The following is a 13,932-nucleotide window of genomic DNA, read 5'->3' on the forward strand; positions in this document are numbered from 1 at the left end:
GTGAAGAAAATTTGAATATTTATTCAGAGCAATTCCTTTGACTAGAAATCATTCTAGCATCAATATTCTGTATTTTATAAAAAGCAATACTTGTACGGAATTCTGCAGTTCACAAAACACATTCACATTTATTTGTGTAACTTTTGTGTGTGTGTGCGTGTAACTTGATACAACTATACCTTGTGAGGTAGATAGCAAAGTTATTATTACTGCCCCCACTTTATAGATGAGTAAGCTGAGATCCAGAGAGGTGAGTGACTTGCTAAGGTCGCCAAGGATTAGAACCCAGGTCTTGTGATCATACACTATGCTGACTTCCACATACTCTGTCATTAACGTCAAAGAGATCTTTAGTAATAGATAATAAGAGTAGAGCAAATGAGAGAAAAAAGCAGAATATTCTAAGCAGTTTTCTGCTGCCCTGAGAAATCACCCAGCCTGTCTTACTGGTGAGAATAGGCTCAGTTATGAGATACACAACGTAATTTTAGAGTAGCTTTATATGCGTGAGACTTCTTTTCTTTTAAGACTCTCTATATTGGTATAATGGGGAAGAAATTTTACTATTTATCACCCAATCTCCCTCTATAGAGAGGAGATGCTGCTACATGGAAAGCTTCTTATTCTGCCTATCTCTTGTGGGTTTGAGTGAGCAAGTTAGGGGATAGGAGCCAGGAGAGCCAGAATACTCCAACATAATAGAAGGAGAACAATTTGGAGTTCTCAGGACAGTGTAGGAGTGACATAGGGGTGGCTCAGTAGGAAAGATGAAGGACAGAGATGGAAGAGGATAGAGAAAGTATAACTAGAGGGTGGCTAAGGAAAGAGTGCTCTGAAATGTGCTCCTCCCATTACCCTCAAATCATTAAAGGCTCACTGTGAGTGGATTTCCTGTGGAAACAACCAAATGCAAGAACTGAGTTTCATATAGGTGATGTGTTATGGCAGTGGTGTGTTGGCACACCAGCTCTCTGGGGGATAAAGCCCTAATTTGTAGCGCTTGTCAATTTCTGTGGTGTAAATACTCCCACCATGTCTGATGTCAAGCTACCAATAGTTTAACAACTGGTTTGCAGAATTCCCAATTATTTAATAATCAGTTGTCATGAGCCCAAAAGATCAGCACCCTCAGCTCACCACTTCGCGAGACATCCTGTTAGGAAGACAGAGCCTAAGTGGCTAGAGGCCAGAAATATACAAGTCTTTCACCAAGAAAGCTTGGTGAAAGACTTTGGGTTTCTACAGGCCATAGCTTTGGTGATGGAGATCAAAGTAAATTCACCCAGATCTCATGAGTCAGGGAGCTGATATCTACGTGGTCATAATGTGGGGAGCATTCTGTTTTTTCAGAAATATCAGAGAAAACACAAGAGCAAGGCTAAGAAGCATTCACAGAAGAGAATGAGGCTATTGGTAGCAGGCACATTGTTTTCATATTTTATCCGCTCAGTGTTTCCGGAACTCAGCCCTTATTACTTTAGTAGATTAGAAACCCCCGGCCAGCTGACTGCTTCGCTTCAGACTTACATCACTTGCAGTATCTCTTGCAGCCTTCGCAGCTTTGATAGGAATTGCATCAGTTCGAAGATCATAGCCTTTCTTTTTGGACTCTTCCAAAGAAAGTTTGTAGTGTTTCTGCAAAAGGAGGCAGAGGGAAAAGTTTTCTTCTAAAGAGGAAAGTCTGAATTTATTTTAAAACAGCAAACTAAGCACTGCAGCATCATTTTTATCTTTCAGCGGAGTGCTTCATCAGTGGTTCAACAGCTGAACGTTCTCACGAGTAACATAATTGTGTTTGAAAAACAAAAACCTATTACAAACTCAAACATATCTTCAAGAAACCACGAGAATAAGTAAAAGTTACTGGTCTCTATTAGGTTGTAAATATGCTTTAAAAAATGTGAAAGCCCAATAAGAATGCATCATTCTTATTGATGCATTTTATCAAATGAGAGTCAAGGGAAGACGACAAAACAGCCATATTCTTACATCAAAAGAAAACTTCACTGTTTTGCGATTGACTTTTTTTTATATATAATTGTGTGGATTCTACAATCCAGAAAGAAGTCAGCAATCCCAAATCCCTATGGAATTCATACAGAGAAAAGAAAAAAAAACTGGTAGGATTAGAGGATTTCCTAGCAACTATGGTTAGGATGAGAAAGAAGTGAAATAAAATACCTATGCATTTTCTAACATTAAGTGTTGCATATTCCTTATTATGAGGCTTGCTCCAAGTTTTTCAAAATGTTCCTCTTCCCTTTCCATTTAACTTTTCCCAAGATCTCCTCTTTAGGATCATCTCAAAAGCTTGATGGAGGGACTCTCTAAGAACGAAGGCCTAGGATTCTCATTTCCTTTTTCTCTTTTCCTGACCCCCAAGCCCTCCTCTTCCTGCCAAGTCTCTTAGTTTAATCAGAACTATCTGCCCCTAAAACAAAATCCAACCGCCCTTCAAGTTCCTAACTCCTGGGTCCCAAGCCCCATTGACAGGCCTACTCCAACTCTTAGCAAAGCAAGATTAGAAAGAGAAAGATTCTCATTTCTGGATTCCTGCTATTATTTTCAAAACATTCACTCTCATAATTGAGAGATATTAATTAGTTAACTTGTTTCTACTGGTTCTAATAGGCGAGAAAGATGACAATAGGGAGAATGGTACTCACGTCACTCATGTTAATTGCATTTGCCTTTGCCAAAACAATCTGGGGGATATCAGGCATGATGTGGACTTTGGTCTTATCAGCCTCCCACGCTTGTTTGTAGAGGTGCTAGAAAGAAAAAAACAAACAAACAGTGGAACTTAGTATTTAAAATCTTAAAAGGAGCATGCTTAGGACATATATATCATTGTACATAAATATAAATATTTTATGCATTTTATTAGCTAGATTTTATTTTTAAAAATTTAAATGGAAAAGGTGCCCATTCAAACAGTACAGTGGAGAGCATGGAAGATGGAAGATAAATTGGACTGTCCTCCTATTTTACAGCCTGGTAGTAGCATCTCCATCTTAAAATTTTTTGTGCATATTAAATCCCACATATAGTCCTTTTTTAATATAAGTGAGGTCATATAATACATAATGTTCTACATCTTGCTTTTTTACTTAATAACATAGCTTGGACATCTTTTATTCTTCTTAAAATAATTTACTTCATTCATTTAAAGATCTGCAGAGTATTCCAGGAGGAGGTGTAACTCAACTGGTTTAACCAATTCTCTGTTGACAGACATTTAATTTGTTCTTTCCAGGCTTTTTCTACTGCAAGCAATGGTGCCCTAATCTTTGTGGTGGACCTGGAGATGCACCCACCTAAACACCCACTCAAGGAAAGACTTGTTGTCCCAACTGTTGGCAGACAGCCTCCAGCTGTCACCTGCTTCAGGGTTTGCTGCCTCAGTCAAGAGCACGCTCTTCCCTGGTGGCCACATTCAGTGACTCATCAAAGAGGGGGTATAAAGGCCTGGCCATTTCTGCCCAATGCAGAATGCTTCCGGCAGGCCATATATACTCGAGAGCCCTCTGTGGGGTTGGCCTGGGCTTTGCATGGCCTGTATCACTGTTGGACCTCTCCTTCTGCCCAGTCCTCCCCCCACAGGTACTGATCCCAAAAAAATGCCCCATACTCCAAATTCCATCTCAGCATCTCCTTTTGCAGACCCTAGACTGCAAAAGTATTATTGCATATATACATATGCATGTATATCTTTGTATGTATGTATATCTTTGCATGTATATAAGGATTTCTGCAGGGTATTAGGCATCTGAATTTTTAATTTTAACAAATAGTAACAAAATTTTGACTAAAAGTTTACATTAACTCCTTTGCCAATATTATAAATAACATAAATTTTTAATCTTTGCAAATCTGATAGTTGAAACATGCTATTTCTTTGTTTTTGCCAGGTTTAATTAAAAAACAAAAACAAAATTCTTCTAGAGTCTTCTTCTAGATCAGGGGTTAGTAAACTTTTTCTGTAGAAAGCCAGATAGTAAATATTTTAGACTTTGTGGGCCACAGAATCTCTGTTATTAACTACTTAACTCTCTTGTTCTAGTACAAAAGCAGTCGTAGATGATACAAGAATGAATAGCTGCGGCTGTGTTACAATAAAATTTTATTTGCAAAAACAGTCTGACCTCTGGTCCAGACGAGCACAATCCAATAGAACTATCTGCAATGATGGAAATGTTCTCTGCAATCCAATACAACAGCCCCTAGCCACATGGGTCTACTGGTCACCTGCAATGTGGCTAGTGTGAATATTATTTCATTTTAATTAATTTAAATTTAGATCACCAAATGCTACTAGTGGTTATAGCATTGGACAGCGCAATTCTAGTAGAAAGAGCAATTAGCTAGTCATCAGAGTCCTGGTTCTAGTCCAGACCCAGTCATTGACCTGCTGTGTGTCTTTAAGGGAGGTTCCTTGCCTCTCTGGGCTGCACTTGACTCAAATCTGCAATGAGAGGATTCAACCTGATGATCGCCAAGGTCTCTCTCAGTGTTGAAAAAAATGAAAGGTTTAATTTAATATTTAAAAAATAAATGTATGTTTGTGATAGTTTAAATTCTAAATCTTAAAAGGTTTACTGAGATTTGTGTCTTGTCTTTTAGGCAAGTTCCTTTCAAGGAGGTTGCACTTCTTGACAAATTTGTCTGTTTTCTCTCTCAGAAGACTCCAGGGGATTTACTCAGAGAGTTAGCGTAATACAGCTCGATCTTTCTAGCACAACTAGGACCATCATTTTCTACAACTGTTTCATGATCAGGTCCAAATAATTTTTTCCCCTTTTTTGCTAATCAACGTCATTTCTAATTGTGATTCACACAATATAACCAAAGCCGCTGCAATTATTTTATTATTTGTAACCTAAAAACTGGTGTCCAAGGTTGATGCGCTTGTTGATCCTGAAATCAACTTATGGCTAGTAATTGTAAAACTATAGTAAATCTTCTCTAAAGGCTGGAATCATTAATGATCCAAGGAAGTACTGGTGGAGAGCAATAGCTCTCAGGATTGCCCAGAGAAGGTCCTGGCTCAGAATGCTGCTGTAGCCATGTAATCTGGAAGTTTTCTTTTATTCCATCAAAGCAGCAAGGGAGCAGGGGGTGGGCTGCAACACCCAGCTGTTATCAGCCAAACAATCTGCTGATTCAGCATCATGAACTTCTACTCAACTTCACCTTAGATAATTTTCAAGAATTGTATTAAAAGAAAGAGTCTATATTTATTTTTTTCCATCTATTAGGTATGGTGGTTCACTGAACATTTTGGGGGGGCACTAATTCGAACCATTGAACATGGGGGGGGACTTTTTTTTAACTACAAGGCCCTTTTTCAAGGTAGAGTAAACGTTAATTATGATGCCCTAAAACTGTTAGCAACACCTGTAGATTAAATGTAAGATATGCCTGGATTCTTCCTGATGCATATGAAACACTCCATTATTGAAAGACTTACTTCATTCATAATTTTTGCATTTTTCTGGGCCAAAACCATGTTCATTGAGTCCATCAAGGTGGAATACTTCAAAGTGTCCGGGTGTTGGCGGTACTTCTTTTCACTAACAATCTCCATGGCTTTCTTGTTTTTCTCAGCCTCCAGGGAGCCCAGAGGGAGCCATCCAACACCCTTCATGAAGTCGGCATAGTCAGCTTTGTACTGATTCTGCAAAAGAGGAAAGGTTCTAGGATGAAAGGAAACCACAACTTTCAAGAACCATGAGTGCATGTTAATATTTCATAAGTTCCACTTCAGTTTTCAACCAATAATACATTGAACTTCAACTATTTTTATCCCTAAATTTTTTTCTTTTTTTACATTTCCCTGCATAAGAAATTAAAAATAAGCAATAATATCTTTGTGATTTATATGTTTTTCTCAATGCCTTCATAAAGAAAAAGTGCTAAGAAATATCAAATTAATATCAGGTTAATCTGCCATGTGACTATTATCTCAAGAAAGATAACTATGCTGGCCTGACTGACTTACAAAAATTCCCAAGTTCCCTTGGTTAATAGATGACTTACGGAAACTCCATTTCTCTTTTCACTATAAATCTTTGATCATCCACCACCATTACAACACCCTCAGGCATGCCAGAAACCTCACTGGTACTTTGCACAAATTTCATTTTTTTCTCCTCAGTTCTGGCATTTTCCTCTACAGCTATACCGTGGTTGCTTCCATTTGGGCACTTGTGTACCTCCCTGGCAGCTAATACATTCCCAAGAGAAATGTAGGCTTGGCGTGGTCTGCCTTTGGTTCCTAACTTAAATTCACTTCTCCCAGCCACCAAATGGCTTCTGTAGCTGAATCCTTGGCTTTCTACTCTCTGCGCCTTCCTCACACTCATTCTGATAGCAGCTTCAGCCATCACCTCCTCAATATCTCACCATTAAGTAAGATAGGCAATTACAAAGGTGGAAGTAGTGGAATGAAAGCTGCTTGGAAGTGAGGGGCAGGAGCTATCAAGTTATCTGACTTTCTGCTTTCCTTCTTACTCCTTTATCAGGAGCCCTTTATGTTTCTGACTCTGTTTGCTAGACATATTTCCTTCAACATGTTCTTTCTGAACCAAATTTCATTTGCTATTGCTGAATCCAGCATCCAACAATGCTCACAGCAATAAGAGAAGAAAATGAGACTTCAGTTTCTAGAACTGTTCCTCTTTTGTTAAAGAAAATAAATTCAACCTAAGGTAAAAAATGAAACACATCATTGGGAAATTGCACATGAATTTCTTCCAGGATTTTCAAAATGTCATTACATATGGTCGTTCATGATTTGCTTATTATCTAGAGTAAATGCTCTGCAAATGTTGTGGCTGCCACCTACATCACTTTGAATCTGCATCATATTTTTGGCCAATTCAAGGCTCATGGCATCAGGGAGCATGTTGTAGCTGTGGATCACGTTCCTGTAGTTGGCGTTGGTGGCCACTTCCTGAGATTTCTTGGCTGCCACCACACTCAACATGTCCACCGGGGTGTGGAAGGATGTCTTGGATTTCTCATATCCCTTCTTGTATTCCCGGTCTGACTGCATCTTGGCCACCTGCATGAAGTGCACCAACTTGGGGTCGTCCTCCAGGCTCCGGAAGCCAATTTGTTTCCCTTTGGTCTGCTCATAGGCTTTCTTGTATTTGTACTGTGGATGGAAATGAAAGCATAGTGGTGAAAATGGTGAAGGAAAGAGAACAAATTATAATTCACTAGATGCCACTAGCTTTGCCATAGGTGTAGGGTTTTAGAGCTGCTCTAATCTTAGAAAGGGAAGAGCTCACGAGGGTCAGGGAGGAAAATGCTTTTACTTCAAATTTCTTGACAGACTTGAGTCCATGGAAAGAAAAGCATCTCTGAGTTAATCAAACAGGTGTGTAAATAAATTGTTTTAGGGTGATTTAGAAAGCAGATTTTCCCATTCAGCTGTGTAACCTGCAGAAAAGGCTGCAGGCATGATTTCTCATGTTGTATCTTTAGATTCAGGAAAAGAGCCTACCCACGGGTTTCCTGGGTAAAACGTGTAGCTTGCATCCATGTGTTTGCTTAGAAATGATTGGAATACTTTAAGAGCAACTTATTTTAACAAGACCCAGTCACTTTTTACATTAAATAATGAACAAATGATTAGAGGGTCCTTGGACTGGGTGAAGGGACGTGTCTTATGTGTTATACAGGTTGATGGTCCCACCAACACTGAACAGAGCTGACTGCAGCTCCTTGCACACACACATGCTTGGCTCATTTGCTCTTATTCACTCAGCCTAATGAAGGCCCAGTGGAAGCACTTACATCACTGGCAATGTCTCTAGAGGTTCTTGCAGCCCTTATTGGGATAGCATCAGGCCTCAGGTCATATCCTTTCTTCTTTTCTTCTTCCCAGTCAGCTTTGTACAGTTTCTAAATGATGAAATAGAAAAACACCAGCATCTTGTTATTTGGGTTAGAATAGGGATCTTGATTTCAAAGTGGTGACATGTAGAAGACAGACATTCCATAAATATTAGCTCCCTTCAATCTTCTCCCCAACTTTTGTCGTTGTTGATCTACTTACATCACTCATGGTGATTTGGTTTACTCTGGAGAGTAAAATGTCTGGAGTATCGGGCATGACGTGAATGGTGGTCTTGTCTTTGTTCCATTTCTCAGTGTAACGCCTCTACAACAAGAAGGGTAGGCATGTGATTGGACAGCAGGACAGGTTTGTAATGTGCTGTCAAGAGGAGGAGACCCACATCTCCATGGTAGAAGAGGTTATATCTGACATTGGATAATGGATGAAATAGCAAAAAAATGGGCTGATGAGACTGGACACACAATGAGAAAAAAATCATCACACAAGGGAATCCTCTTCCACTGAAACAACAAATGCCATCTTGCCCCAACTTCACACCACGTGGAGTTTTGCGGTTCTGTCGCATCCTCAGCATGGTGTTGATAGATAGCCTGAGGGTCAGTATAAGTGAGAGCTCTCTAGAAACAATGAAAGTTATAGAATGCCCCCTCCCACCACCACCACCACCACCACCACCACCACCACAACCATCAGAAAGATTAAAACACTGACGAAGACCATAATGGCACTGCCAGGCTCGATGGCATGAGCACTAAAGGGTTCTCGGGCTGAGGCCAACAGATGAGTTCTTACCTTATCCATAGTCAGTTTGTTACTTTTGTTAAGTGCTTGTTCCATTGTGTCCATCGCATATGTGAACTTCAGCTTCTCAGGGTGCTGGCGATACTTCTTCTCACTAAGAATCTGTCCTGCTTTCTTTGCCGTCTCCACCTCCAGCGACTCTATTGGGATCCACCCGATCCCTTTCATCCAGTTGGTGAAGTCAGATTTGTATAGATTCTTTACAGCAAAAAAGGATATTTTCATTTCAGAAAGAGTCAGGGCATGTGTTTCTTTGGCTAGATGATTTACTCATTATCAAAAAGAAAGAAGGGGGGGACTTTTTGGAAAAAATTAGTTATAAAAGTGATTATATTCACGGTAGTTTTGAACAGGAAATCCTGACCCAATAATTCCTTTAAAAAATTAACTTTCTTGCAGGAAAAGTTAACAGAATTTTGCACTGAAAGGGATATTATATAGCACCCATTTGAACCTCTTAGTTTTTCACAAAATGCATCATCTATTAGTTCTAACATCCAATGCTTTAAAATATACATACAATAACCAAAAAAAAAAAAAGCTACATATGGTTCAAATGAGTGAAATCCTAAAACTCCAAATTCTAGAGAGGATCCTTAAGTAGAGTGAGTCCAGCCAGGTTTAGGATGGAGTAAGAGGAATTGCTGATTTCTTGTTCTTCCCTCCCACTAGCTAACTAATTAGGATAACTAATTCTATGTTGACCATTTGTTGACTGTTACATACATCACTTTGAATCTGCATCGCGTTCCTGGAGTGCTCCACGTTCAAGGAATCGGGCAGCAGAGTGTAGCTGTGGAAGGGCTGCCTGTAGTTGACGTTGGTAGCAACCTCCTGAGATTTCTTGGCCGCTGTCACACTGAACATATCCAGTGGTGTGTGATACCTGGTCTTGCTGGCTTCATAGCCCTTCTTGTACTCACGATCTGACTGCATTTTGGCTACATTCATGTAGTGAACCAGTTTAGGATCATCCTGAAGACTGAGAAATCCAATGTGCTTGCCTTTGGCTTTCTCATAGGCCTGCTTATATTTGAACTATATAGAAAAGAAGGGCAGACAGAAGTTTGATAGGGTAGATTGGAGGAAACACTAAAGTGTTAAATCAAATTTACATAGCAAATTAGCAATAGCCAAATTCAGTCTGACTCTAGGTAATGTCCAAGATTTTAAGTATTTTTAAATAAACAACTAGCAAAATATTTCTAATGGATGGTATTGAGATCTGCTCTGGGGATAATTAAGAATGGAATAATTTATAGTTTGTATCTAGATGATTCATAAGTAGATTCTTTGAATATGCTCAAAGGTTCCTGAAAAGATTATTTGTTAAGGATTTGGTATTTTTTTTATTATTATTATCTGTTTCCATGATTAATTTGCAGTGCCTTATAAAGTATTTGCATAACCCTAAGTAATTTTCAGCAAAGCCCATATACAAATTAGTATATTGGACTCCAAATGAATGAGTTTTTACTCTATCAAGGAATTATATCAGTTCATATAGAAAATATAACTTACTTTGTAACAAGTAATTAAGTAAGTAAGTAACTACGTAAATAACTAAAATCTTGTCATTTAATCTACAATTCTTCCTGGTTTTCCGTATTTAACCAGAACTATTCTTTGTAAAAATTATATTATTAAAAAATTGTATTCCTTTAAAATACTTGGAGACTTTTTTGATTTAGTGACATTTTGGTATACCAAGGCTTTTTTTCTTGACAAAATGAAAACAAAAAGCAGTTTTTGGGGGGTTTTTTGCTGAGGAAGATTCGCCCAGAGCTAACATCTGTTGCCAATCTTCCTCTTTTTTTTTTTTCTTGAGGAAGACTAGCCCTGAGCTAACATCTGTGCCAATCTTCCTCTTTTTTTTTTCTCTTGAGGAAGACTAGCACTGAGCTAACATCTGTGCCAATCTTCCTTTATTTTGTATGTGGGTCACCACCACAGCATGGCTGACAAGTGGTGTAGGTCCGCACCTGGGATCTGAACCCATGAACCCAGGCTGCCAAAGCAGAGTGCATCAAACTTAACCACTATGCCACAGAGCCTGCCCCAAAAAACAGTTTTCAAGTTCATAACAATGATACTAATGAGAGTTCCAAATATTTCACAATTTTAAAAAAAGAATTTTCTTCTTTGTAACAACTGTATTGAGTTTTTAAAGATTTTTAATTGAAGCAACATAAAAAAAATCATTGGCACTTAGGATATTACAAAATATTTTTATACTATAATTTTTTATTTCCTTCCTAATATAGCTCATATAGCCTCACATACCATATAAAGATTTTTAAAATGTAGAGAAAGTGCATTTACTACTTTCAAATTAGACTTACATCGCTAGCAATATTTCTTGAACTTTTTGCAGCAACAATAGGAATGGCATCTGGTCTCAAATCATAGCCCTTAGCAATGGTTTTCTTCCAGTCTGCTTTATAATGAGCCTTGAAAATAGGAAAGGTTATTTTATTACTTGACATAGTTAAAAGAAGAATGAAACAGGATACCAAAATCTTTCTTATAAAACATGGCATAATATATCCCTTTCTAGTAAGATAATTTACAGAGTTAGGGCTATTCGTTCATCTTTTATGTGTCTATCAGATTGTTTTAAAAAACATCAGTAAACTATACACACAGTATGATCTCAACTGCTTTAAAGATGTATATATGTTTGCATAACAAAGCAATGGAAAGGTAATGTGGAATAACAGAAGATTTTAAGTTTTTTCATGGTTTTCTATATATCTCAACTTTTCTGTAATAAGCATGTAATACTTTTATTTTCTTATATTTTTTCTAATGAACATTTTAAACTTACAGGAAAGTATGGATACTAAAATAAAAAATTCAGATGTAGTACCACCCAGTTTGAATTAACCTTAACATTAAATATTACTTAATCAAAGCAGGAAAAAAATTTTAAATAAACAAAAAGCATAGAAATGAGTACCAAAAAATGTTTATTTGGAGATAAAAGAGAGTCTAAAATGTTAGGAAGAATGACTAAGGCATCTTTAAAGAAGTTAATTTTATCCAGGTTTGATTATGTTTTAAAATTAGAATTTACCAACTCTTTTTTAAAAAAAGCAAAATGAAACAATTCATAATAGTGAATTTAAACATCACCACCAATTACATACTTAGACTACCTGAGAGAGCGGCTAGTTACACACAAAAAAGAGTTTCTAAAGGGAATTACAATAAATGTTTTTAGAAGTTTTAACAAATAACTGAAACAAAAGTTACATAAAGCAATACCTATCCTTACTACAGACTATTCACTCCTGTATGAATACAGGAGGAAAAACTCCTGTATTTTCCAATCTTGTCTATCTCATTTTGTTCCTCTTTTTAAAAAATGGAATGCAACCTACTAGATTGGTTTTATAACCAATGAGTCATAGCCCACAGTTTGGAAAAGTCTTCATTAAGCAAAATTTTATGGTGGCTTCTAGTCTCATATTCTGTGACAAGGGTCCAATCTGGAGACTGTTGGTAGGCCCCTGTACATGGAGAGCAAGGAGGGACTGAAGAAAGAGGCAGACTACTCCAGACTGGTAGGTGGCAGATTTGATAAGCAAGGGAACTTACATATGAGGCTTGTCTTGGGCAGCCACAAGACAAGTAGATCTCCACACCTGCCCACCAGACTCTTAAATGTTTACATAAAGTACTTAATGGGGGTTCAGTCACAAATATAATCCAGATGGTCTCAGTAATACCTTACTTTCTCAAGGCTAAGTCCTTGAAAATGGTTCCTACTACGGGAACAGTGGGCAGAGCATACATTCCAAACACAAGGGAGAGGGTGAGGAGCCTCCGATCGCCAGAGTCCAGCTCTCAGGTCAACCAGCAGTCACATCCTCTTGACGAACTCCTCCAAAAGAGACTCAAAGGGTCCACACTAGTTTGCTCCCCTTAAAATTCTCAGCGTAAGAGTTACGAAAAACTGGAAAGGAGAGGCCCGCATAAGCAATATTAGACGGGCACCAGGCCAAATACTCACATCACTCATGTTGAGGGCGTTGACCTTGGCTTGAATAAACTGAGGCAATCTGGGGTCCATAGTATACTTGTGCTTCAGTTTCTCCCCCTCCACCTTGTAGTTCAACTAAAAATAAAGGAAGCAGCATGCAAACGTCATTAGCTGACATAATGTAAGTTTCATCCAGCACACACTCCTTTAAAAAGGAAGGCTATTATTTGTGTTTTTCCATAGACAAGGCAAATACCTATACTGTCACCCACAGGTGGCATTAGTTGACATATTCATTTGCTCATTCCACCAACATTTATTGAACTGCACTGTGGGCCAGGCAGGGTGGTAGGTTCTGTGCTTAAAGTATTGAAAAAGGCTTAAAGTCCTCTTGAAGCTTATAGTCCAGTAGAGGAGACAGACAATAAACATGTAAACCATAAGATATAGCCAGAATGTGGTGTGATGTGCTGTAAATAGAACAACTGTAGGAAAGAAACAAGTGTGGTCCGCAAAGGCTCTCTAAGGAGGTAACATTTATGCTTGAGCCTAAAGAAAGCGGAGGGGTCCAGGCAGAAGAAGAGCATTCAGGACTCTGAGTCTGGAAAGGCCATGACCAGCTTGAAGGACTGAAGGCAGCCCTTATCACAGGGCTGGAGAGTGCCGAGGGGGGCCAAGAGGATTAGACAGGACGGGGAGCAGGGCCATAGAGCTGAGGGCCTTTTCAGCCAAGTTAACAAGTTTAGATTTTATTTTAAGTTAAAGGAGAAGTTACTAAGAGATTTTAGGTATAAGAGCGAAAGGATTTGATTTATGTTTTAAGACCGTCTCCCCGGTTGTTGTGTGTGACCCCAGGCAGGGAGTCCAGGCGGCTATTGCAGTTGTCCAGTTCAGTGATACGGAAGCCAAAACTGGGGTTGTTGGCAGCTGCAAGACAGAGAAGTGCTGAGAGACATTAGGAGGTTGACTCAGCAGATTTATTGGATGTGGGGGTTCACCCAGGGAGGCGTCCGTGGTGACTGCCAGGTTTCTGGCTTGAATAACTAGGTAGATGCTGATGGCATTTACTAGGTTGGGGAAAACAAGTAGTGAGCGTACAGTAGCTAAGTGGAAAAACACAGGGAGAAGTGACACCTCAGTCAGTACAAAAGTAATCAGAAGAATCTATACCATTTATTTCCACGAAACTAGAATTAATCTTGAAATGTCTGTGGTAATATGGAAGCAGGGACTGGCCTGAGAAACAAAATCCACAGATAATCCTCAAATCTGAGCCAAG

At 38.7% G+C, this 13,932-nt stretch overlaps 1 protein-coding gene across 4 annotated transcripts in view; it reads right to left on the reverse strand.

Moving 5' to 3' along the window:
* The window catches only part of NEB (nebulin), a 233,271-nt gene that overhangs the window by 165,778 nt on the left and 53,561 nt on the right, over positions 1-13,932 (reverse strand). For all 4 annotated transcript variants that reach the window (XM_058548962.1, XM_058548960.1, XM_058548961.1 and 1 more), the window contains exons 37-46: positions 12,684-12,788; positions 11,011-11,118; positions 9,395-9,706; positions 8,660-8,866; positions 8,066-8,170; positions 7,804-7,911; positions 6,848-7,159; positions 5,471-5,677; positions 2,667-2,771; positions 1,528-1,635 (exon numbers count right to left, since the gene is read on the reverse strand). In XM_058548962.1, coding sequence (XP_058404945.1) covers positions 1,528-1,635; positions 2,667-2,771; positions 5,471-5,677; positions 6,848-7,159; positions 7,804-7,911; positions 8,066-8,170; positions 8,660-8,866; positions 9,395-9,706; positions 11,011-11,118; positions 12,684-12,788 — 1,677 coding nt within the window. The remainder of the gene's footprint in view (positions 1-1,527; positions 1,636-2,666; positions 2,772-5,470; positions 5,678-6,847; positions 7,160-7,803; positions 7,912-8,065; positions 8,171-8,659; positions 8,867-9,394; positions 9,707-11,010; positions 11,119-12,683; positions 12,789-13,932) is intronic.

The sequence above is a fragment of the Diceros bicornis genome, chromosome 10, assembly GCF_020826845.1.
Source record: "Diceros bicornis minor isolate mBicDic1 chromosome 10, mDicBic1.mat.cur, whole genome shotgun sequence".
Lineage (NCBI taxonomy): Eukaryota > Metazoa > Chordata > Mammalia > Perissodactyla > Rhinocerotidae > Diceros > Diceros bicornis.